Below are 27944 nucleotides of genomic sequence, written 5' to 3'. Positions count from 1 at the left end.
ATTTTGCTTGTTTTAAGGAAAAACTCACTTAATTTTGACTTATTTTTTCTGAAAACAAGACAATAATTTTTTACTTGTCTAGAAAATGTTTCTTGATTTAAGAATTTTTAGATATTTGGACTGGTAAGAAGACAAAGAAAAGCATTTTTTACAGTGTACACCACATTTACTGCAGCAGTTGTTGCTGCTGTGACTGTGAACCACCACAGCCACATCCATGAGATCGTTTAAATTTAGATTAATTTCATGTCATAGGATGTCATAGGTCACTTTCAAATGAGTGCAGAATACCATCTGAATCTGCCATGTCTGTGTTTTTCTCAGACAACCTCTATGAAAGATATCAAAAGTCCATCCGCAATTCAGCACCCTCAATGTCGGCTTCGTGCTGACGAGTTTGGTGGCAATCGGATGAATCGCGTAGTTATGGGTTCAAACAACCCATAATAGCCGACTTCCTGTTGAGCGGAGCTGATGGTATGCAGTGCGGAAGTTGTTCAGCCCGATAAGATCTATATGTGTAGCGAGTTTCATACACATACTTGCTAGTAACCATGATTTCACATTGCTTTCAAGGGGGTACCATAGAGCCCCCCTGCCACGCCCATGTACCAGCTTTGGCCCGACCCTAATGCTGCGGATTCTGACCTGTGTTGAAATTTTTTGAGCATGTTAAGGGCAACAAAAGTCCCCTGATGAAAAATAATAATAATAATAATAAGAAGAAGAAGAAGAAGAAGAAGAAGAAAAATCATAAGAAGGATCCTAAGGAAGACAATAGGGCCTTCACCCTTTCAGGGCTTGGGCCCTAAAAATCACAAAAATGTAAATGTAATAAGTGGGACAATAATATTATTAAAATGTTAAAAAAAAAATGAAATAAGTGTATGGACTGTCTGCAAATTTTGAACGGACATGTTATGTGATATGCTATTTCTCTTAACACAGAAAGTGTGCTAAAATCTTCTACACACTAATGTGTTATAGTTACACAAATTGTGTCAAATGTGTTTTTTTTTTATCCAATTGAACAAAACTTGTATGTAATAAAAACACAAACGCACATGTAGTTTAAAAGAAATTTATTAGACCTGCTACAATTGCATAAAAAATAGTCAATATTAAAAAAATCAACAATCAAATAAAGTTTGTACTTTGACTGTGGTGCTTGACAGCATCTTAAACATTAATTTTATTTACGTATTTGTTCGAGTGATGGTGAGGGTTGGCGAGATGAAGTCTCTCGCATGTCTGCTCGTCACCGTCAATAACTGCTACAAGTGCTTCAGGGGCGTCTTAAAAGCTGCAAGAGTGCAAATAAAGACACATTTGTTTTTTATACAGATAACTAATATAGCATGCTAACGTTAGCTAGAAATCCAAGAAAAACTTAAACGACAGAGACAATGTTAACTTCTTAGGGCATTTTACACAATACGTTGCAATCGTGAGCTCAGTTAGTTTTCAATGAGAGAGCAAAGTAAAATTCCCTCATGTGAAACAGAATGGCTACAACATGTCATTGATTATTTAGGAGCAATTCCACACACAATAAAGCGAACAAAAGAAACCATGAAGCTTATTAAAATGAGTTCCCACCACTGAAATCGTGTAGCGTTGGCAAGGCTCACACCTCCATTCATGAGGCAGTTTTTTGGCTAACACGTATATGTGTAAAATGCCCCTCGACGACCATCTATAAATTATTACAAAATAAATTTTAAAAAGCCTCTAATGCTAAATACAGACATTTTTCTTACCTCCACAAATGGAAGATATCCACCGATGATGAAAAGTTGAAGCGTGAGGAAACTTGCTTGTGAGAAGAATAACAGCTCACAAAGTGACGCAAGCAGCAATGTGATTGGATGATTATTAACACATATTGTGTTGGACACGCTGTTGCATTTTTTTCCCCCTTTTTAACACAGGAATGCTTAGTTTTGTTGTGTTTTTGATGCATTGTGTCGTGCTGCTAATGCTTGTTTGGTGTAGACACAGTGTGACAATCTAATCGAACTAATTGGACTAATAATAATAAGTAATGATTAGCTCTACACAGAGTAATAAACTGCACAACTGTCATGCTCCACCTCAGGCACTATGAAGAATTCTAATTTCACACCAGACACTGTTAGCGGACAGAAATACAATTTAACACACTAAGAGCTGCCTGAAGATGTCCAAACAATATGGACAGCGGATTTCTTAGGGGACTGGTCCAATGTCGCCCAATACACAGGACAGAGACAGCCAAAGGGAACGCTAGCCATTCACACACACAAGATGAAAGACTGAGACTTTCTCAAAGTCCTTCAGAGAGTTATGGTCTGTTTATGAAGGACACGCACCTTGTCACTGTTCTTGTATTTCTCCCAGCTTTTCAACATTTTCAGCCATTTTGTCGTTCTCTCCACTTCCAGATGTTTTTGCTGAACAGACAAAATGCAAACATGAATTACAATAAATAAAAAGAAGGCAAACAATACCTTAATGTTTAATCTAAGACAACACTAAGAGGACTTCAATGAAAATGGATTTCAGTGAGATCTAATAAGTAGTACTAATATAACAGCATTATTAAAATTTAGGAGGCCAAAATACACCAGAGACATTTCAAATGTTCAATCTACTTTTTCTTCTACAAGAACATAATGGCCTCTGAGGAAACAATGTAACTCTGTTTCTCCAATTTAGAGCTCATTATCACTTTATAACCTGACACTTTAAGTGCTTTTTGCATGATAAATGTGTGATAAAGAAATCAAATTTGGAATCTGAATCACTTGTCTGAGTCATTTTTACATTTATTTTTAACCAAATGGTGAAGGGGATTTTTAGTGGATGTATGAAGTCCATTCCCCTCAAATTCACACAGGTGCCCTAGCTTTCTTTAAAATGAATGGCACTTGCTTTTATATTTTGTTTCTGTCAGGACCACTATGGTCAAATATGATTGATAATTGCATAGAGTTTGTATTGGCAGTATGGTTCTGTTCTGAACTCCCTGCGCATCCATGCAGCCTAGCATGGATAAAAGCAGAAAGAGCAGCAATAACCCCTCTTAGGGTAAACAGAACAGAACCAACATACAGATATCATTAATGTCAATAATTTAACATATACACATATTTCAAGAATGAATTAGTCTGATTCAGGGGAATCATAAGGCCAATCCTGACTGAATAGAGGAGGAGCTGGGGATGGAGGAGGGTAATTAGCTCCTGAGAAATGCGATAGCTGCTGATAATACTGAGGAGCTTATATATGGATGCTGTGATAGGCGTCGTATTCCTATAGGTAGACGTGAGTCACCTGGGAGTCAGCTGATGCAAGCTTGACTGACGTGACCTGCCAGAACTGACGTTAACGCGTGATTTTCAAATCGAACGACATTCCTATTAGGGGTGTAACGGTACATGTATTCGTCCCTGAACCGTCACGGTTCGGTGCATACAGTCAGACGACGAATACAGTCAGTCACAGGTGATCCTCACTCCAATCCATAAGGGGGCGTGCACGGTAATGCAACACTGTTTGCTAACCGGTACAACAGGAAAAAGCGCAGAAGAAGAAAAACAGACAATCTATGCATAGATATGTTTATGGGTAATCTCTCAACCAGTGTTTCAACAACAGAAAGACATCAATAAAACAGCTTGAGAACAATATCTCATGTAGCATTACATTTACCTCAGGCAAGTCATTTAGTGTCCACAGCATGTTAGTTCACTAAAGAAATGAACTCTAGAGGGGAGCATTTCACTAAATATATGCACTATATTAGCTTATATATTCATTATATTTACTTTATCTGTTATTAATGTCTCTTATTTCATATATATTTAAATAAATTTATCATGAAAACAAGTTATGACATTAACTGCGTAAATGATTATATTTTAAAAATGAATTGGAGTGAAAAATGATTGAAAAATAATTTTATAATTTTAGCTAATGCAAAACCTGCCTTATGTGCAATTTACATGTTTTTTTTTTTTTTAATCTGAGTGTTAATTATTATATCTAAAAATAAATAGCAACTGAATTTATAGTTTGGGCTCTGTTGTTAATTGTAACCTTTAAATATTATAGTAATGTGCAAGAAAGGGCTTTCTTTATACAGTTTACAGCATTAGCTGAGATAGATTTTTTTTTATCCATAAGAAAATGTGTCAATTAATCTACATAAAACACAATCTAAACCCTGCACAATTCAGTCAGATTTACTGCATGCTGACACTTTTTTATTTTATTTGTTCCATTACTTTATTTTTCTTAATAAAAGCCTACGCATTGCACAAAATTGTGTTGATAAATAGGTTTATAGTGCATTTAGAATTATTTTCCTCAACCTACTGATCTTAGTTCTAGTTTTCACAAATGCAGAATGAATATATCAGGTTGGCTTTAAACTTATGTTTAACAGTTTTGGTGCCACGGATACAAACAGCGCACTGGACTCACCTTTTCCTCCACTATGTCATACATTGGAAGCTCATCCTCACTGTGAAAGACAAAAAACACCTTATTATAGAAGGGAAATAAACACAGTTGGACTAAACTAACTTTTTCCTGATGAAACAAATCAAGTGTTTTAGTCAGACTACACTGTACTCTCAGATAGCCACTTTTCACATAACATGATGGCCGCACAGGGACAGAAAACGCATCCATAAATCATAAACAAGTTTATGCTGCTGACGTCAAATCTTGGTTCCTAGCATGTATTACTGAAAAAGGAATTACTCTGTTCCACAGGAAGTGTACTCACTGGATAAATAAACATCACTATTGGTAACGATGCCCCCATGACCCCCACCCCTGAAACTGTTCAAAGTGCAAGATCTTAGTCAGCTACACAAACAGGAAATGACTGTTTCCATGGCAGCCATTTTGGATCTGATCTGGAAGGTTCATGAGGAAACTCAAGGAAGTCGTGACATGACATTATGGCTCTGTTCCAAACCCTAGAGAGCTTCCTTTCTGTCTACATAGGCAGCAAACTTCAAAGGGCAGCACTGTGTTCTAATCTGTCGTGAATTGGTAAGGTTAGTGAAAACCCAATCAGAATCAGTGTAATTATTGACTTGTTAATATGTTTTTTAACAAACATTGAGAGCTTTAGAAAAAACAAAATAAAGCAAAAATAAAGTAAAACAACAAACAAACAAACAAACAAAAAAACAGGACAAAACAAAACTTAAAGCAAACCAAAAAACAAAACAAAACAAAAAACAACAAAAGAACAGAACAAAAGCATAAGATACAGAGCAAACAAAGCGAATAAACACAAAAGCAAGCAAACAACAATAACTTTAAATACAGAACAAACAGAAAATAAAACAAAAGAACTTGAAACACAAAGCAAACAAAAACAAAATAACAAAAAAGAAAACCAAAACAAAATTGTAAGAAACACTGGCATGTGTTGCTGAGCCAGATCTATCTCTCAGTTTGCTTTTACTTCCTTGTACTTTTCCAGTTTTTTTCCACCCCTGCAATTATAGAGTCCTGATCTGCCAGACACATGTGGCACCCTATAAATATCACATAGTGCACTGCTGTTTAAGGGGCCTGGGTAAGCCACAAACCTCCCTGCCAGGGCGAGAAGAGAGGAGAAACGAGAAGACAGGAGAGGCCAAAGGAGCAGACAAACATCAAGATAAGAGGGCTTCAGTGAACGCTTTGACTCTGCTGGGTTTCTCCTGTACCTGCATCTCCTCACTCATGTGTAAGATCTCACAGAACAGAATAATGCACATTTCTTACTGCAGGAATCCGAAGCGGTCCACCGCTTTATACAGATCAAAATTGGCCTCCTCCCACGGCTCCACCTCTGCACTTTCTTTACCCTGAAAGCACAAATAACACAAAGCAGTGAGTACACATCAGCTGAGACATAGTTTTAGTGTGTATGTGTGTGTGCGGAGTTGCTGAAGGCTTGAGATCTCAAAGAGTTTGTCTCCACTGATCTGTGAATTTGCTGTTCATACATATTTAAGGCAGGTAATGAGGGGTGGGCAGAATGTGGACAGGTTCAGCACACCACAAATAAACAATACAAAGAGCAGAAATAAAGAGAGAGGCACCTGGGGCAGAAACAGATCATCCTTGGGTAAGAACAGTGTGTTTACGAAAAGTGAGAGACACATGGTCTGTGTTCTGACCCCACATACACACAAATTTTTTTTCTAAACTTTGTAAACTTTCATAAAGTAAATTTGTGCAGTTAATTCAGGGCCGCTTAACAAAGAGACTTCATTTAATTTATTTATTTATTTATTTTTTGTAGATATTTTTAGTCTTTCGGGAAAATAAAATAAAAAATCCTGTGGAGGAGCTGGTATGAATTGATTACCGAACACTTCAAGCGAGGAAGGAAATCTCTTATGCTCCACTACACTCTCAGTTCCAGTCTATGGCTTTTTATAGAGCTATTTTCATCCGCCACAGAAAAAAAAGAAAAGAAAGATTTTGATAGTATGACCGATAACCGATAAACCGCCAATATTAAAATTGTAATAAAACAATAACAAATTCAATACAATTTTATATATATATATATATATATATATATATATATATATGGGTCATTGACGAATAAGGTTTTTAAAAGTATAAAAAATAAATAAATAAATAAATAATGGAGATATAATTAATTTTGAAGTTTTATTAAGTGTTAACAATGAGATTTTGTGATTTTTATAATCATTTAACACTGCTTTTGTCATTTTTTGTCACCAAAAAAGTCATTTGGTTTAACCAAAATTTCGACTGAATTTTACCGAATTACACTTTTTACACCGAATGACGATATTTTCAAACAATGCTAACAGGCTGAGTTAGTTTTTAGTTTTTTTTTTTTTTTAATTATTACAACATTTTCCTTGTTTTATAGCAGTTGTACCGAATGACCTGTTGTTTCGGGACACACGTATGAGCAAAGGAAAACATAATTTTTCAAATAGTTAAAAGAGAGTTTGTTACTTTGCTTCACAAACATGTGGTCCTTTGCAGGTGTCTGAATGATGTCTCATCCTGTTCATTTTTCCAGATATTCTTTCTCATAACACAGCAATGACTTCTACACATAATTTTAATACCATTTTGCACTGTTGATATATGATGTTATAAAATCATGCCAGAATAAAAAATATATACATTTACTACATTTTAAGATATTTTAATCACAAATGAATTGGCTGTATTGACATTTGGACAGTTAAACCGAATGACTTTTTGACACTTCAAAATCTTTAAAATACCTTTATGCGTAGCAAAATATAATTAAAACCTTTTGGATTATATATATATATATATATATATATATATATGTATATATACTGTATAGATATATATAAATTAAATTAAATATTTTCAATACTTGGTGTGTGCACCATGCAGTTTGACTAATGACAAATTTTGAATCACATTTTAAATGTGTCACTTAAGTATGCGAAAAGGAAGGTTAAGCATGTTACCCACTGGCAAAATAATTTCATCCCAAAGGCCGCTGAACTGTCAGGCCAATGACAGTTCAGCTGTTTATATACTGTCAAATTATATCAACGGTCTATATATGGCAATATGCAATTTGTGCACTTTGGCAAGAAAATGTATGCAAATTTAAATGTAAAGCAAATGTGAAGTTCTTAGTAGATCCGGGAGGCCTGGAGAACGAGAAAAGAATGAGAGGAAGCAATCAGCAGGATTGAGAACAAGAGTGGGAGCGATAAAAAAAAAGAAAGAGTATGAAGGAAATCGAAAATCAGAGACAAAATACGATCTGGTACAGAGAGAAGCCATATCAAGGGCACACACACTCATTTATCACTGTCTCACCCTTTCGTGTGTGTCACAGGCATAAATCTACAGTGGGATATGATAATCTGATAGCATGTCACAGTGACACGCATGGCTATGGGAAATATTTCGGCCTGCGACACACGCCAAGGGCACACACCCCTCCTCCACTGTTTTCTCTCATGTCTTTCTGCATCTGTTCATCCCTCTAGACCTCATAAGAACAATATTACAAGTTTACATTTGTATTTTATGATATTTGACTTAACATTTGACATTTAAACAATGAATGACCATTAAATGACATCACTACCTGGCTCAGTGGCATTCACACTTCCCTTCTGTTACTTCCTTCTGAAATGTCTTATGAAAATGTGACAACACCCAAAACTAGAGCCCAAACAATGAGTTCCGTAATATACATAATATAGAGTTGCAGATGCGCTGCTTTGATGATTGTAAAGACAATGCTTTGGATGGGATGAATTTAGGACACATCTTCTCAGAGAGCGATTTATTGTGTTGACAGTCCAACTGTTACTGTTGGACACAACAAACCCTCTTAAGGAATTTGGGCTCTTAATTAATCCCCTTTAACACACCGCTGTAAGGATGAATCAGTAGCTATGTTTCCATAGCAAATTTGGAATATCCCATAAAACATTTGGGAATAAAGCACTGTTTCCATCCAGTGAGTCGAAGAGAACAAAATCGTCACTTCCTTAAAAATTGGCGCTAAATATCACTAAGGAAAATGGAAGTTGCTGCAGTAGAAACCACTGTATATAATAAACTTGCACCTCGGAGCGCGCAGATGAACCGCAAAAAACGCTGTCATGTTATCTTTCATTCAGATGCCTGGTGTTTGGGAATTATACCGAACCACTTTAACAACAGACCTTGCTTGGGCATTACAGAATGACCAAAACAGCATTTCAGATGCTGTGCAATAAGACCAACAGCTGGTTGGTCCCATTACAAAGTCACATGACTTTTTTTGATGCGCATCGAGAAATTTATTCGGTAAAAGTGTTTCCATTGTAGTTTATGTGCATGTTTTCATATCGCAGATTCAGTTGAGCATTTTTTTATGTGCATTTTTAGAATTTATGGCCATCTTGGCATTTCCATTCAGCGTTTTTTAATGTGATATCCCAAAATGCGCATAAAAATAGGTGGATGGAAACATAGCTAGTGAGTTGAACTCAATGAATTAGTGCGTGAACATCCTTCAGGCCGTTTTTGTGAACTGGATCAGCAAATTTATAAAACAAAAATCAGTTTGATGGGAACCATTTCTTCACAACTTCTTCTGTTCATGAGAGATCTAGGGCAGATGTGAAGATTTTCATTGAATGACAATTTAAATTTCAGTCTATTTCTCCCTGTTGTATGGCTTCTGAAAAAATATAATACATTAATCATTTGTGCACTGCTTTTATGGTGTTTTGGTCATTCTGGAGCCAGTCCTCTTTTACAACCAAACCAAACCAAACCAAACCAAACCAAAACAAAACAAAACAAAACAAAACAAAACAAAACAAAACAAAACACAAAACAAAACAAAACAAAACAAAACAAAACAAAAGAAGATCAGAGGATGCAAGAATACAAAAATGCAAGAATTCAGAGGACAGAAATGTTAAAACTAAAATTTTAGAGGGTAAAAAAAAAAAAAAAAAAAAAAAGTAAGAGTATACTGTACGTGTTTTGCTCTCTAGGTTGAGAGGAGAATCCCAGCGTAAGGGAGCTTATCACAATCCAATTAACAGACACGTTACGGAATTACAGCTCCCTAATGAGAGCTCAGATTACACTCAATTTAAACTATCAATTTACAAACCAGCCATGCTTGAGAGATTTCATGAGAAAAATAATGAGACCTTACACAAGCTTTCAGTGAAAACATACATTACTCATAGAAAGGTGACAGGTGAAGTCATAATGTTCTTAATATTTATTATCACTTAATCATTATTGCATCAATGTAGTCACTTTTAAAGCCACTTCCTTCCATGTAAGTCAATGTACTTCACCGATATGTCTGTTAACGAGTGTATCTTCTGGAAGATATAGTGCCAGATGTGAACTTAGGATAAAAGTTAGCCTCCCAATATAAGTAATATACACAGCAGCTGGTGAACTGGTGTTTCACATCATGCCTGTTACATACTTTCGCACTTTTAGAGTGCTCTTTTGACCTATCAGCATCCAATACCAGAATCTAGATCTATTTCATAATCGTTTACACAAAGACAATTCTCTGTGACATTCTAAATTAGGAAAGTAACAAAAATGTTTGCTAAATGTTTCTAACATCAGACAGACAACGTTTCAGCAAAGTGTCACAGATGAGAATACAGAGAATCTTCCAGATGAAAACACATACATCAAACTGTGATGTGCCATGTGCGGGTTTTGAACTATGATGTAAGGAGGTATCTGGTTGGATCAGAGTATGTGTTTGTTGTGCTTCTGATTTTCTTGGAAGTGTATCGGAGGGTATTTGGATGTTGAGTGAATGACAGCTGTTTTCTCTCACCTTGTCATATTTGGCGAGTATCTCAGCTCGCTCCTGTTCCAACTTCACCGCGGCATCCTGCTCTGAATTAGACGCTGGATTGAGAAACAGAAAAATAGACCAATTAGCTGCAATTTTCACCGTCCAGTATGTGAATCATCTCACTAATAAGCCTGGCTTACAGAAATTAAAAGAAAATATGTTGGACCTCTTGGCCACACACACACACACGCACACGCACACGCGCACACACACACATTCTCTCTTTTCTATCAGCTAGAGCATAGCAACAAGTGGCTGTTCAAATAGGTCTGAGCCAGTATGTGGCTCTCAAGGGCAAACTGCGTCATTCACATTTGAATCAAACAACGTGGCTCTGCTTTTATAGGAAGGTTCCGGATTCAATACAAGCTCTATGGACAGCACATCTGTATTATGCACAGAAAACAAATCTAGATGTGTCCCTCAGTTTGTAAAAAGTTCATTCAATGCTGTCTGTCAAAAATTTTATTTTTTCACTGCTTTAGAAAATTTCCCACAGTAAAAAGATGCAAAGAAGTGAAAAGGGAAGAAAATAAGTATTTAAAATGATTCCCATAAAAATAAGAGATCAAGTGTGAGACATAATTGAGGATTTATGGAGAGTCCAGTGGAAAAAAAAAAAAAAAAAAAGGACAGGATGTTGTTCATTAAAAGAGACAGATTGTAAGTCTTTTCACATTGTATGAGAAGTTAAATAATAAAAAGTAATAAAATAGAAAAAGCCAAGAATATGCAACCCAGCATTTGTTAAGATTGAAAGAGCTTTTGCCACATACATTCAAAGTCACATAAAAAAACAAAAAAAAACAAATGTTACAATATTTACTGACGGATAAAAATAGAGCATGATGTAAAAAAACCAGTCCAAAGTGAAGGATTAATCATTATTTCTAGTGCAACCTCTGTGCAAAAATGTGTTTACAGAAACTCAAATAAAAATAACAAGCCACAGGATGTAAATATTATACATGCTAATGTGATTTTGGTATAATAAGCCAGCCTGTGCGAACATCTAATCTTTCATCTTCTGTCATGACCATGTAAACCCTGTAAACCTAACCCTGTAACTTTTTTTGTATACTAAACCAAAACCAAAAGTTCAGAAAAGTTGTCACATAACTAAAAGTATGACAAAAGTCTTGAAAATTGAAGAAATTAAATTTGTGTCATCATTTACCCTCATGTTGTTCCAAACCTGTATGACTTTTGCTACTGCAGAACACAAATGAAGATACTTTGATACTTTTTTTTTCCATAAAAAGTTGCTTTTTTTGCCAACATTCTTCAAAATATATTTATTGTGATGCACAGAAGAAGCCCTACAGGTTTGGAATGACTTGAGGGTGGGCAAATGATGACAGAAATTAAATTTTTGGGTGAACTATCCCTTGAATAACCCACGTTATTATGGAAAAATATATATGCTTTTTTCAAAAACACATGCATCACATTTCTGCTTTTACACTCCCCAGAACATATTATCCCAAAGAATTCCAATGATACTGAATTGTACTTGCACTAAAAGCATTCAACTAAAAGCAATTGTGTTTATTTTTACAAACTGAGGGACAAGTTCAAATGATTTTCTGTGGCATTTGACAGCATGTTACAGACGCTGATGACAGAGCTTAACTTGTATCGAACCTATGGACTTTCCCACAAAAGAAGCACAGAATGAGAACCAGAGTGAGATAAGAGAATAGTGTGTGTTTGAGGGCAATAAAGCACCCCTCTGGATCCCAGCCTGGACTTTGATGTTGTCTATGAAGTGTGTAGACACACAATCAAATGGAAACATTCTCCCATGAAGAGTTCTGCTGTGGGGCTGTTGATATAGGACTGGGTTTTCAGTGTATTCAATGTATCCTGCTGCTGGTGAACAAACGTCTATTTTTCACATGCAGCCGGCCAATGAAATTACAGCCAATCACATGGAGTGTCCAATCATTTCCTCTCCAGGAATTAGGTTAATGCTGCCACTTCCTGTTTGGCTTGGTTCCCATTCTGAGTGTATTTTGCAGGCAACACTTACTTACACAGGCTTCCACCAGCTTTCAGCCTTTGGGTCAAAGCCAGACAGATTCTAAGTGTGGAATGAATAGGCTTTTAAAGCCAATGGAATTTTTATGGAAGGATGGTTTGTTTGTGTGTATTTACCAGATGCAAATAGAGTGAAAAAAGAAAAACATGGAGCAGATGAGATATGATGAGTCAAAAAGAGATAACACGAGACAAGAAAATGAGATTAGATAAGAGTTAATATTAGAATAGATGAAGAGACTAGATGAGAAGAGGTGAGAATACACAAGGCAAGAAGAGACAAGACAAGATGAGACAAGACATTATAAGAAGAGAACAGCAGAGTTAAGACAAGTTGAAATGAGAATAGAAGAAAAAAAACAAGAGACAAACTAAGAGGAGATGAGATTATGTGAGAGAGATGAAAAAATATGAGAAAAGAAGAACCTATTGCGGAGATAGAATGCGAGATGACGAGATGAGATGAGACGAGAGAAGAAGAGAGTATTTGAAATTATAGAAAAGATGTATGTGAGAAGGGACATGACTGAGAGAAAAGATGAGACAAGTATGTGGGTATGTGAAAGATGAGACAAGAAGAGAACAGAAGAGAAGAGATGAGACGAGATGAGAAGATACAAGACGAGATTATGAGAGTGAAAAAGCATGTAATAGAAATGTGCGACAAGACAAGAACAGTAAAGACAAGAAGAGACAAGACTGTGTGAAATGAGCCAAGATGAGAAAGGATGAGTATAGTGGCGTTTCCACCGCAGGAACGTTACCCAGGAATTTGGAGTGGTACTCAGTGTGTTTTGACCGTCTAAATGAAGTTCCGGGTAAAAATTTTCCCCCTCAGAAAGTCCCTGCTCACAAGGTAGTACTTTTTCAAAGTTCAGGGACTTTCGGGAGTGGGATTTGGGCGCTGAACTTGCTGATTGGTTGACTCCACACAGCATTTTATTTCAACCCCCATTTTTAAAAGTCTGTTGCGGTAGTAAGAGTTGTTTGCTATTCAAAATCAACAATGGAGTTAAAAAATACAACAGATGGCTCAACAACGAGGTTCAGGTTTTATTAAGTTCATACGTCACGCACAGTCCTACGTCACCGGACTAATTTGCCTAATCTTCACGGTGCTTTAGACCATGATGGAAACGCAGACAGCAACAGGTCTGGGGGGAAAAAAAGTTCCTGGAACAAATTGTTCCGGGTAATTTCGGTGGAAAGCATGTATGAGGAGACAGAAAATGAAATAAGACAAAATGAGATGAAAAGATGTATGTGAGAAAAGAAACAAGACAAGACACAAGAAGAAAACAGAAGAGATGGTACAAGTAGATGCAAAACAAGAAAAGATGAGATGATACATGTAAGAGAAGGTAGTATGTGAGACAAGACAAGGACAGGAGAGATGAGAAGAGACAAGATGAGCCAAAATGAGAAATGAGAAACAAAGGAGAGCATGCAATTGAAGATATTATGTGAGATGAGTATATGAGAGAAGAGACAGGATGTGTGAGACAAAATGAGACAAGGTTATGAGAGATGAGCGTGTGAGAGGCAAAATAAGACAAGACGAGACCATGTGAGATATGAGATGAGAAGAGTGTATGAGAGACAACAGGAGACAAGATTATGTTAGAGAAGATATTGAGAAGAAAAGAAAGTATATGAAAGAAGAGAAAAAAGATGTTTGTAAGAGACAAATCGAGAAAAGATGAGAAGAAAATCAACCAGTAAAGGAGATAGCAGTTTACATGGCTGGTGGTCCTAAAGCTCTGGGGCCTCCATGGTATATTAGCATTCACTCAGCACCATGTTTCAGCTCAACACTCTCTTGTTCATGCTCCATACATCAGTCTGACAGCTCACGCTGAGCGTATGTGAGCACAAGCGTATTTAGAGATGAGCGAATGTTCTCTGAGGCCTCTGCCGCAGACTTCGTACACAAGAATGAGAACCATTTTAATCCTTCTTAATGGCCATTTGTCAGATTAACAGAGCTCATTTCACATGGATAAAAGTGAAGAAATCACAGCTCATCTTCCCTGACAATTTGCAGAGCTGCATTGTTGAGCACAGATACTGCAACAAGCTGACTAGAGATGCAATTAGTGTGAATTGTGAAGGAAAAACAGCAGCCTTTTTACAAATTTTGAAATGGGACCTGTTACAGCTAATATTATTAAACTCTCACAAATATGTGCATGAGAAACCCATAGTTAGCTTATCACTTTGATGCAGCATGAGTATGAGTGGAAAACATGGATGATTTAGCCTACTACTTTCACTGGGATTCTTAAAAGATTAGTTTTCACTTTAAAATGAAAATTAACCCAAGCTTTACTCACCCTCAAGCCATTCGAGGTGTATGACTTTCTTCTTTCTGATGAACACAATCTGAGTTGTATTAATGAATATCCTGATGCACCCAAGATTTAAAATGGCAGTAAATGGGATCAACGAGTTTGACGCTCAAGAAAGTGCATCCATCCATCATAAACATACTCCACATGGCTCCGGGAGGTTAATAAAGGCCTTCTGAAGCGAAACGATGTGTTTGTGTAAGAAAAATATCCATATAAGTTATAAAGTAAAATATCTAGCTTCCACCAGACCACCTTCCGTATTCAGCTTATGAAGAAAGTTTAAAATTCTCACAGTTCAAAGCACTTACGCCACGTCCTACGCCTTCTGTATTCAAATGACGGAAAAAAGCGTAACCGATGTCGCGTTTCTTCGTAAGTTGAATACGGAAAGCGGTCTGGCGGAAGCTAGATATTTTACTTTATAACTTGTTAATAAATATGGATATTTTTTCTTACGCAAACACATCGCTTCACTTCAGAAGGCCTTTATTAACCTGCCGGAGCAGTGTGGAGTATGTTCATGATGGATGGATGCACTTTCTTGAGCTTCATACTCGTTGGTCCAGTTCACTGCCATTATAAGTTTGGGCTCATCAGGATATTTATTAATATACCTCAGATTGTGTTCATCAGAAAGAAGAAAGTCATATACACCTAGAATGGCTTGAGGGTGAGTAAATCATGGGGTAATTTTCATTTTAAAGTAAACTAAGGATATTTTACTATCCCATGAGGCTGAAGAAATGTCAAATAAAAAGCTGACAAATAAAAAAAATGGCGGAAAACTCTGAGCTGAGCAACTCATTCTGTAGCACAACTCCTAAGTGCTACAGGTGCCAAGAAAATTTTTCCTCATGCTTGAATTGCTCTTGTTTAACAACACTTGAGTAAATTGTATTTGAGGTTGCTACATCTGTCATATGACAGATGACAAGAAAAAATGTTGCACTACATGTGATTCCGGTAGTCTGACAGTTGTGTATTGAGGACAGCCTATAGGTAAACCACACACACACACACACACTAGTCTCTCTTGTGTGCAGACTCACTTGACTAACACATGTTCTTCTGTTCGTTCTTTCACTCTGGCATCTTTGCCTTCACAGACGATTCCACTCAGATTCAAGAGCCGTCCAGCTTTCTGTCACACACACACACACTAATGCTGACACTGTCTGACACCATTTAACAAAGAATCATACAGTTCTAAAAGGAAGTCAGTCAGGCAGACATTCCCTGGCTATTTTTATCAACACTTTAAGAACTTATTGATTTCTATTTTTTCCCCTCACTTCCTGTAGAATGTTCTTCTGCCTTTCTTAATCTCTCCACCTCTCTTTAGTGTGAAAATACCCAGTTCTTCCTTAGAGTTGTATTTTCAGTGAGTCATGTGATGTCAATGAATGGTCTGGATCTTTATGACTTCTCAGACACACACACACACGCAACCCTGTAATAGTGGCTGTCATTACAGCTCGCTCACACACTCGTACATGGGCGGCTTCTAGCCGCAAACAGCAAGCCATCATTCAAATCACAGCCTCAGGTTCAGCCCACGGTGGAAAAGATGTACTGTACAAATCAAAGCTCAAAAAGCAAGTAACACTCTTTAAAATAATTTCAACTTGTCACTTGGTTTGTAAAAAACAACCAAACTTAATACTAAATTTGATTTATTTCACACTAGCTGTTAGTGAATGGTACACAAAGTAAATTGCAATAGTATTTTCTTTTCTCAACCATAACAAAGCAAATGCGTAATAGTAAGTTACATGCATTACTTTTGCAAAAAACATTTGCATCATTTTAAACACATTTTGTGCAACAAACACATTGCACACAATGAGTGTGTGTTGTATTACCATGCAAAGACTCATTGCGCTTTCTGCCTCCATCTTTTTCCTTAAACTCCTCTCTCTCTCTCTCTCTCTCTCTCTCTCTCATCAGAGTGCAAGTGAGTGACTGTAATGTCAGGCCTGATTGGTGACATGCTCATTTCCCGCCTGTTGTTCTCTCCTCTTGACTCATACATCATTTCATCCTTATTTTATCCTTAATGAAAGACAAGATGGAGCAGAGACCAAGGGCGCATGCGGTCGAAAAACAAATCGAACGTTTGACAGATCAATCTCATGCGGTTACTGCTGCTATGCGCTTCTACAGTGAAACATTTCTTTCAAATGTAGACGGTGAGGAATAAAAATTGTGTAAGAACAAACAAAACCCCACCACATAGAGTCTGCATCTTTTATGACATATTTGAACAGACCCATATTCTTTCACTCTTCAGCAAATACAAGCTAGAGATCCAAATCGTATTATATTTAAGTGTCCAAAAAACAATGAAACTAATTATGGTTTAATTTCTTTATCAGTCATACAAACAGTTTTTATTCAAAACGAAAATAAAAGCTGATGGTAATAATGAAATGTAATGATATCAAAGAGCTGTTGTTTGAAGAGACAGATAAATGAGGTCATCGGATCTTACCTGGCTCAATATCTCCGTGATCTGTATTGCTATTCAGACTTTTGGTATGCATGAGTGTGACGAACACACACACACACACACACACACACACACACACACACACACACACACACACACAAATACTCACACACGTATCAGTTTTCTTAACTCGCCATTTTAAAGTCAACTTTCAGAAGCTAAAGTAAAGAAATCCAGTTTCTCATCACTCTGAGCAAAATGAGACGCGAAGGAGAGAGAGAACGAGGGGAAAAGAGAAAGAAATGGAGAAAAGAAAGAGGAATGGTGGGGAAAGAAGACAGCAAGGAGGAAAGGAGGCAACGAGACACACTCTGACAATACGGCTGTTTGTTTACTTCAGAGACACGTCACACTTCAGACCCACACACTACATACCAGACTGACTAACAAACAAGAGCTCCTATTCACACACACACACACACACACACACACACACAAAATATCTCAGTTGTATCTTATAAGATACCAAAGTGTTCAATCAGAAGACGTCAATATGAGTCTCCCAATACAAAATTACCCGAGATACAGTATTCACATTGTTTTTTTACGGCTCTATACTGTCAATGATTGTCTCATTTGTCTTTTTAGTTCTCCTAAGCAATTGTAGGAGATACATCTGAGACAAAGTATATAAATGAATGAACTATATCTCAAGACCTCATTAACGTTTCCTTTGAACAGTTTTCCTCTGAGATGACAACATATTTTAGCTTTTGGCTCTATTACCATATTTAAAAAAAAAAAAAAAAAAAAACTGATTGAGTTTTCCTTGTAGTAAAAATGCAGAATATGAAAAGGCAGAACAGATAAAGAGAGAGGGGGTGGGGAAGAAAAAAGAACCAGAAATAGAATATGAGGGAAGCAGAGGATAAATTATTTACCCCTGCGTATCCTTGTGTTACACCATTGACCTGAGACTAACCACTTGGTCTCAACCAATCAAACAATAGAATCAGCCTCTTTCACTTAAGAACAACCAATCAATTCCATGATATCACTGTTTGCACATTAACATAACATTAACATCAAGCTAAATTCATTACACTAAAATTCATTCTTGTTTCTGAAATCTGAAACACCCAAAAGAGAATCATTGCAAACTTATCTTCTGCCATGCAGGGGACTGTGGGTAATTTTAACTGAAAAATAACATGCATGAATACGCGCTTTGAAAATAGTATACAGTTAATGCCCCTTTGATATATTATGATACATATATTATGATTTGGGATGCACTAATTCTCATCTTGCATGCTACTAAGATGTGAGATTAGACAGTAAGCAAGGGACACACCCCCTTACTGCCGGGAAGCAACTGGGAAAATGACAGGAAATACGTTTGGAAATGCAACAACATACGTCAACATTATCAAACAGGAATTGTCGGTGTGAATCCAATGCTCTACAAAAGGTGCCCATTATACACACACACATACAAACACAAAGAAAGGCTGATAAATTGAGAAGCTGGAGGAGGAAGTTAACAACAATATGAAATGTCAAAATAGTTTTTGAATAAGACACAAACACACACAAATTGAATATAGAGTAGCTCATTTCACACTAACTGATGTCACATCATACTTCCTTAATAAAACCCCCTACGGTAAACATATGCGAGTATGTAACCATGAGCTATAATGAGCGCAGCTAGCAGGGGACTTGCGTAGATTGCTAAATTCAGGATTAGAATGATCAATAAATTTTCACTTCATTTTAAAACTGAAGACAGAATGATACAAAACAGGCTTCTGTTTAGATAATTCAAGGTCACTGTGTTTCACAAGAGTGGATGCTTCATTGTGAAGCAACTGCACACACATAAACGTGCACAGATAGAAACATTTTGTTTAAAAGGTGCGCTACATGTCTTACAGGGATTCACACAAAAATTAACATTCTGTCATCATTTATATCATGTCGTTCCACACCTATTTGACATTTTGCCTTCCATAGCACTCAAAAGGAGAAATTCTGAATAATGTTCACAATGCTCTTTTGAAAGCTATAGTGCGGGAAGATTTTAAACGAACATTGACTAAATTTAGATCTGTTCCTGTTAGCTGATATCTTCGAGAGCAGAGTGGCTGATAGCCGACATATAACGGTAACAGTATTTTTACACCTCACATATTTTTCATTCTTCAAAGGATTTAACCCTTTAAGCCATGAAGGCATTTTTAGAGTCGACATACACAAAAGTAAAGACTCATAACTATAGCAAGGAGAGTAAAAAGGTAGGTATCTTTGATAGAAAACTTTTTAAATTTTTTAGAAAAAAATAAATAAATAAATAATTACATTTGGACATTCTTATGCTGAGAAACTGCTGAAAAAAGGCAAAAAAACAAAAAAACAAATGTATTATAATTTTTACATATCTTTCTTATTTGACATGCAATAACTCAGGAAGTAAATAAGGTAGGAGGAAAATTATTTTTGGTGAAGTTCCTTTACATGTTCCTGCATCAGATTTTGTGGTGATAGCCAGTGCTTGAAGTAGAAAAATAAAAAGTGCCAGTACTCCCGATGAACACGTTCAAAACGCGTTCCTGAAGAAGGGAGGGCGCGGCGGGCTTCCGTACATGCAACTTCTCGGAAGTGCCAGTACGCAAACTTGCGGTACGCTAAAAGTAAAAATAGAAAAGTGCCGCATACCAGCCCACGCTGGTCATAGCATAAAATAATCAAAAGTTACAGCATTTGGAGGTAGCCTATTTGTTTACCCCTTGACACCCCCCTTATGGGCATTTTTAAAATTGTTCCTCCATGAGGAATATCTTGTGATCAACGCAATGGATTATGTTGATTTTGGACTTATTTCAATCGAGAGCATCCACTGTAAGTAATAATGTGCCATTTTCCACAATCAGAACATGTTTCATGAAGTTACGAGCAAAAAACCTCACATGAAAGCTACATTTGCTTTTCCTTAGCTATGTTCACCTGTGAAGTTTTATGTGTCATAAATCTGCGAGGAATATCTCATGATCGACGCAATGGTTTGTGTTGATTTTAATTGTGAGAATCTGCTGTAAATAATGATGTGCCATTTTCCACGATCGGCGCACGTTTCATGAATTTTGTTGTTGTTTGTTTTTTTGTTTGTTTGTTATTTTGGGGGGAGGGGGGTCATTTTAATAAATTATGACAGAACAAAACAGCTTTTATCTGAAAAAAATAAAAACTCTTAACTTTGACCTTGACTCCCTTACCACCTACACAGACATATAAAACAACACACAACCTCTTCACATGCACATAAGGTATGATATTTCTGAACTCATCTGGTGTTAACAAGTGCAAAATCACTAAAATAACTGCAGCAGTGCCAAGCTATAAACCAAACCAAGCTTTTCAAAACCACAAAAGACACAGCTATTCCAAACACACACACACTTTCTGCTCAGTTTTGCATACACACCTGCAAAACGACCACTGGCGCGACGGCGAGAGGGCGACACCAGCTCCTTAACAATCTGCAGCACTTGCATGATCAGAAGAGGGCGGGGTCAAGGCGCAGATAGGTGTGGTTGGGGGCGGGGTCAGTGTAGGGCAAAGCACAACGAGCTTCATTCTCGCCACCCACACACAAAAATGACTGAAAATAGCATTACTAGATTGAATTTAACTACAAAATAGTCTCAAGTATGACTCAGTATCAACTCTGGTTCACTTCGTGGTCATCTTGGTATCTCCGGTTATTGTTATTAATCCTCCTATCAATTTGAATACAGAAAAAAAGCTGAATTGTGAGAAAAAAAAAAGAAAAAAGAAAAAAGAAAAAATATAATTTAACAAACTAAAATCTTTAGCTGAAATTACACTAAAAACTGTATTTTTCAGGCTGGTCCAACAAATGCATATTGAAAAGTAAGTAACAACTGATGCTTCATCAAAAAGATGATTGATTCCTCTAAATGAAAGGTGGGATTTCCATTTCTACAGCCACCATACTGAGCGTAACAAATTCTTCCATTCATTTTATAACAAACTGTCTCCTCCCTTCAGTCTCTTGTCCTTTACATTAATTTCAAGTTTCTTCCTTTCATTTTGTTTTCAAAATGAATCCAAAAGCAGCTTTGATCCGCAAGACCAATTAAAACACATCACTAATTCATAACACATAAATTAATCACATAATTCAGCATCCAAAACACAGTTTCTGTCTTCTTCTGTACTTCATAAACCACATCAAATCCGTTCAGAAGCAGTCGAGGGTTAAAAACAGCAATATATCCTGCAGAATTTGCTTTCCGCACTCCAGGTCCCACCGGTCGAAACACGAGGGTCCGTGTCTGTCTTCTTCATCGCTCACATCATCGCTTACATCAAACACTGTTCTTCCAATCAGAGTTGGCTTCTGCAGTTCTTCTCTTGTTTATTTCACTCTTTCACAGATAGACACTGTCCAGTTCTTTCTCCTGTTCCCGCAGTATGTTTGTGTGTCAGGTGAGAGAGACCATCTGAAAAAGTGGCTACACTTCTCTCTCTCTATCGCAGTCTCTGGCATCCAAATCGATACAGCCAAGGCAAGCTGTGTAACACAGCTCTACTCTATTCTCCTCTCTCTCTCGTTTATTCTTCACAGCCCAGCTCGCCACTGACACACACGTTCCAGCTTTAAATTAGAGAGCATCTGTTACAACAGCCCCTCCCCTCAACTCTCTCTCCCTCTTTCTGTCTCTCACATTTCTCTCCTCTATTCCTCCTGTTTCAGGATTTAATGTGAATATGTATATCATATCCAGAATATCATACACTTGGGACTGTAAATGTGGAATCCTTCAATCTAAGACAGATGGTATGTATAGGGATAACAAGAAAACAATTCTGATGCCTCACTCTTGTTAATGATTATTTTTGCAATTTTTAAGAAACAATGAGAAAGAAGACAGTTTTCTGTATTGGAAGAGAAATGGAGACATTTCAGAAACATGAAGAGAACTAAAAAAGTCATGATAGATAGATAGATAGATAGATAGATAGATAGATGGACAAGTAGATAGATAGATAGACAGACAGACAGACAGACAGACAAGTAGACAGGCAGACAGACAAGTAGACAGACAGACAGACAAATAGACAAGTAGACAAGCAGACAGACAGACAGACAGATAGATAGATAGATAGATAGACAGACAGACATAAATAGATTGTCTGCCTGTCTGTCTGTCAATCTATTTCTGTCTGTCTGCCTATCTATATATCTATCTATCTATCTATCTATCTATCTATCTGTCTGTCTGTCTGTCTGCTTGTCTACTTGTCTATTTGTCTGTCTGTCTGTCTACTTGTCTGTCTGTTTCTGTCTATCTATCTATCTATCTTGTCTATTTGTCTGTCTGTCTGTCTACTTGTCTGTCTGTTTCTGTCTGTCTGTCTATCTATCTATCTATCTGTCTGTCTGTCTGTCTGTCTGCTTGTCTACTTGTAGATAGATAGATAGATAGATAGACAGACAGACAGACATAAATAGATTGTCTGCCTGTCTGTCTGTCAATCTATTTCTGTCTGTCTGTCTGTCTGTCTATCTATCTATCTATCTATCTATCTATCTGTCTGTCTGTCTGTCTGTCTGTCTGCCTGTCTGCCTGTCAGACAGATAGATAGATAGATAGATAGACAGACAGATAGATAGATAGATAGATAGATAGATAGATAGATAGATAGACAGACAGAAATAGATTGACAGACAGACAGACAGACAGATAGATAGACAGATAGATAGATAGATAGATAGATAGATAGATAGATAGATAGATAGATAGATAGATAAACAAGTAGACAGACAGACAGGCAGACAGGCAGACAGGCAGATAGATAGATAGATAGATAGATAGATAGATAGATAGATAGATAGACAGACAGACAGACCAATAGATAAGAGAGATGGATACATAGACAACCAGACAGACAAAAATATATAGTGTGCTGCATTCATAATGCACAAATATGTGTCTTCAGAGCACCATCTGAGAAGGTCCAAGAGAGACTTATAAACATTTTTATAAAATAAAAACAAAAGTAATTTCTTATTTGGATATCATTTGAATTTAAAGTGCTCAATTATTGCGATCACATAATCGCAACAGGCGTAATTGTGTTCATAAATGTGGCCATTCATCCCTCTTTTTAATAGTTCTCACAAGAGTCATTCCTGTATCGCACACAACAACCCACAATATAAAGTGAAATAAAACAGACATTTGAGAGAGATCTGAAGTCAGGTAAATGCTACCGGGGTATTTTTTTTTTTTCCACACAAACAACACACAAGCACCCACAGCAAACCTGCAAAACACTAATCATATGCCAAACCCCAGAGTTAAATCACACATACACATGCATGTATAAATGATTACACACACACACCTTCAAGCATGCTATGTAACTACCTTTACCTTTCAGTGCCTGATCTTGCTCAAGGACAGTGTTATCATGGCTCGCTGCAGTAGTGTGTATGTGTCTTGTGCAGACATCTAGCAGTGCATGTAACCTCCACTGTAATCAATCTCTACATAATGGCCTCATTTGGATCTAATTACCCACCTACCTTCCTGAAATGTGCTGAAAGCATCAAAAACACAAAACAGCCTGACAACATTACAGCACCGTTACATCACCACTGCTCACCACACAAAATAACACTAGTGAACCATGTTTAAACCATGAGAACCTTGCGACTGGATTTAACCACAGCTATCATGGGACTGTAGCTGAAGTATTGCACAAGCCTATGCTAACCAAACTGCAGTACAACTTCAGCATTACTGCAACCAGCAAATAATACTTTCACGATGTTCCTGGAATATTCTTTAATATTACTGCAACCTCTGCAGGAACAGAACTCTGAACAAAACAGAGTATATTAATCTTAATTAGTACTGCTCAGGGGTGAAAATATACAGATAGATAGACAGACAGACATTCACTTTGGTATTCCTGGTCATTTTGAGTGGTTTAAAAAAAGATTTTCCTCCCCAACACAGAGCTTCAAATACACCAAAGTTGTGCTGATCAGACACCACACACAAATCAATCTGTGTCTCTGTCACTGTGGCGTTATGGGGAAATTGATAGCTTTGACTTCCAGACTTTCTAACTTAAGAATACTGAACTTTCAGATTCAAAGAGAGAGAGACAACATAAAGAAAAGACTCCAATAACCCGCTTTTAGCTTGCCAACCATTTTCCATGGGAGTCATATTATTCAGTCATCTGTAGCAGCTGACAACCTTCTATTTCTTGGAAGAGTCTTAATCTTGGGGGTTTGGTCTTGAAACTTATTAATATCACATAAACATGGTCTTGGACTAGGTATAAAGACTAGGTCTTGATTTGGATCATGGTCTTTGCTTTTGGCCTCAGACAAGGTAGGTCACAGTTATATATTGGTGGGAAATTCCATGAGCCAGAGCAAGAGTTGGGCTGGGTCTTGTGGTTAGGTTGTTGTCTTTGTATCTGGGACTTGATGATTTAAGATTTGGTCTATTTTTGGGCCTCTGGAGATTTGGGTCTTAAGGGATCACTAAATGGTCTGGTTCTTAGAGGGTCTGGCATGGGTCTATAACCGGGTCTGGGATTGGTCTGGATCTTAGGGGATCTGTATTTTATGGGTGTAGGACAATCTAGAGTCTTATGGGCACTGGTGTTGGTTAGGGTATGGGTCTTATGGGGTCTGGAACTTAGGGAATCTGTACTGTATGGGTGTAGGTGCGTCTGGAATCTATCTTAAGGTTCAGGGGCTCTGGTCTTGGTTTGGGTATGAGTTTTAGGGGGTCTGGGATTGGTCTCGATCTTATGAAATCCATTTTAGTATGTGTCTAAGAGGGGATCTAATTGGTCTGGTCCTTAGGGGGCCTGAAAATTCTCCGTATCTGAGCCTAGAGGGATCAAGTATTGGTCTGAGTCTTAGGGGGGTCTGTTATTGGTCTATATCTGGACCTTGATGGGTCTAGCATTGGTCTCAAACAATCAGATAGAGGAAAAGAGCATGCAAATTTTGGCGTGCTGTCCAAGGGGAGAGCTCCGAGCTTGGAATTTGGCCCGAACCCAGTGTACTCCCTCCGTATCCTTGGGCTAGGATAGAAACCAGCCTATAGTGAGGAGTTGGGGTGGTGGAGGGATGCAGAAAACTGTCAAGGAACTTTGGGGGTCTGTTATTGGTCTGGCTCTTACAGGGTCTGGTATTAGTCTATATCTGGTCCTTGAAGGGTCTAGCATTGGTCTGAGTCTTAAAGCTGGTGCTTGCCTGGGGATGGTACTTGCTAAGAACTGGATCAAGTTTCCACTGACTGCTGTGGAAGTTCTGTCAACCAACGTCACAGGTTCCCTTGTTCAAGACCAGCAAGGTTTTGGGGCCAGTTCCAGGATTTGGGCACTGTATTTGGGCCTTAAGAGGACTGGTGTTGGTCAGAATGCTAGGGGTCTGGTATTGGTCTCAGTTGTGGGGGTCTGTTGTACTGATCAGTGTGGACAAGCAGAACTACTCTGAAATCAGCATTTCTACAGCAATGCTTGCGGTCCAGACCCTCATCGTGTCAGAAGTAACAGGCATGATGGAGTGTTATGTTGATGCGATAACAGTACTGGAATTGTAGAAGCAGAATGGAGTGCAAGCGCATGGCTCAGCTGAGCTTTAATAATGCATGCTGAAGCGTGGATTCATTTGATTCAGATACACAGAGGCACGGTAACATCCCACTGCACCGCACTGTGATGAGTGCGTATGATGAAGACAGATCATAATGCACCTCTCAAAATGCCCAGCATGAATTTCCCCTCTTTTATTCACTCTCTACTGCTGGACAAATGCCAGTGAGAGAGTGGGGGATAGTGGATTCGAAAAAAAAAAAAAAAATTCTGTCACATCCTGTTTGCCACTCTCTCATCCTTGTTGTTATGTTTCACATGCAATGTAATGGCTGTTTAATTTTGTTTATTCTATTTAACTGATGCATTTATTTATTGTTTGTTGAGAGGTTTGCAGTGATTGCTGGGTTACAAGAGGTGAAAGATAAAATTGGTATATGTGCATAAACAGTTTAGTGTACTGTAATCACATTCATCAGATGGGTGACTATGACTATCAGTATTATTGCAACTTATTCTAGCTATGAATCACCCACATAGATAAGAAGAAACCATCTGACTGGCATGTAAAGTGACCAACCACATTTTAGAGGAGGGTTTATCTAAAATCAATAATATAAATAAATAAAATAAAACCCTTAGGCTTAGGAGTCTCTGCAGATGGTTGTGTAAATTAGTGGAATATATGTGTAGACTTTGTGATTAGAATAGCAGTCCATCCTGAAGTAATAAACTATTTCACAGACATAACTTCAAAAGCTGAAAACATAGTTCTGCTTGTGGATGTGCTAATTGTGGATGTGCAAAAGTGCTAATTTTATCAACCCATTACATTGTAAACACAAGTTTGTTTCCCTGTAGACTGGTAAAAATACCCTTTTTTTTTTTTTTTTTTACTTATGAATCAGCCTAAATGGAAATCAGGAAGTGTTTTTTTTTTTTTTTTAATAAATAAATACATAAAAATCTCTATTAAAAATGTTCAAATTACATCCAAAATGTGCAGTGTTGGGGGGTCCCCAGGACAGGTTTGAGAAGTCCTGCTATAGGGAAGAGCAAACTAAGTTTTATGCATCTGGGGAAGTGACTACATGTAAAGCGGAATTTACAAGTGACTTTTTAGTCACTATCATGCACCTATGAGTTTGTGTGTATGCATCACCGAGTCACACACCCTTGAACCAGACATGTGCAGCAAAGTAAGAAAACTTCCAAACCATGATTCACAAGTTCACACTTACAAACAATCAGATAGAGTAAAAGAGTATGCAAATTTTGGTGTTCTGTCCGAGGGGAGGGCTCTGAGCTCGGAATTTGGCCCGAACCCAGAGTACTCCCCCATATCCTTGGCTGGGATAGGAACCAGCCGATAGTGAAGGGTTGGAGTGGTGGAAGGATGCAGAAAACTGTCGAGGAACATAAGTGAGTCAGCTATGTATTTACTGTACATAGGCCTCCTCTCATGCTGATTGGATAGATCATTTTAATGTGTTCCTCCAGAACTTTGTTAATAAAACATCATTTTACAACACTTAAAAATATTTAAAACAGCAGTTAAAAACATAGACGAGGCTGTTTTTGCAGAGAAAATGCTGCTTCAGGAATAAGTCTATAGTCTGTTCCAGTAAGTGACAGACATCATAATATGATAAGTGGTCAATTAGGATCATCCTTCATAAGAAGCAAATCTCCAAAAGATCCTCTGCATTAGGAGAGCCTATGACGCCTTAAAAGGCTAGGGTTTGAAATAGAGCTTATGTGACGGTCTCATTATACCTGTAAAAAAATGACTACTGTCACTTGTCAAGGTTAGAGCGCAAATCTGGGCTGTCTCTCTCTCTCTCTGTGTAGGTGTGTGTGAGTGTGTACAAAGCAAAAGGGCACAGGATCCATTTCCTCATGTTCCACTGTTTACCATGAAATGTAATCACATTCCTGAGTGACTTCCTTCCTATGATCATAGTTAGCTGTGCAAACACAAGCTCAACACGGGCATCTGGGTAAAAGTCACATGACAGCTCTTTAGGCATTTATCTTTTGTAATGTCATCTTTTTTAAAAAAGGAAATCAATTTGAGATT

General features: G+C 37.5%; 1 protein-coding gene across 3 annotated transcripts in view; it reads right to left on the bottom strand.

Annotated features, from left to right (window-relative positions):
- Positions 1-21868, bottom strand: part of usp6nl (USP6 N-terminal like) — a 32835-nt gene extending 10967 nt beyond the window's left edge. For 2 of the 3 annotated variants that reach the window (XM_051891371.1, XM_051891369.1), the window contains exons 1-5: positions 20694-21867; positions 10349-10422; positions 5773-5855; positions 4468-4507; positions 2352-2432 (exon numbers count right to left, since the gene is read on the bottom strand). In XM_051891371.1, coding sequence (XP_051747331.1) covers positions 2352-2432; positions 4468-4507; positions 5773-5855; positions 10349-10422; positions 20694-20763 — 348 coding nt within the window. In that variant the 5' untranslated portion in view covers positions 20764-21867. Of the gene's footprint in view, positions 1-2351; positions 2433-4467; positions 4508-5772; positions 5856-10348; positions 10423-20693 lie in introns of all 3 variants that reach the window. The other variant, XM_051891368.1, reaches the window with a different exon arrangement.
- Between the last annotated feature and the right edge of the window lie 6076 nt (positions 21869-27944).

This window comes from Ctenopharyngodon idella, chromosome 4 (assembly GCF_019924925.1).
Source record: "Ctenopharyngodon idella isolate HZGC_01 chromosome 4, HZGC01, whole genome shotgun sequence".
NCBI classification, from domain to species: Eukaryota; Metazoa; Chordata; class Actinopteri; order Cypriniformes; family Xenocyprididae; genus Ctenopharyngodon; species Ctenopharyngodon idella.
The sequence above is the reverse complement of the archived record's forward strand: the minus strand, read 5'-3'. Positions and strand labels throughout refer to the sequence as shown.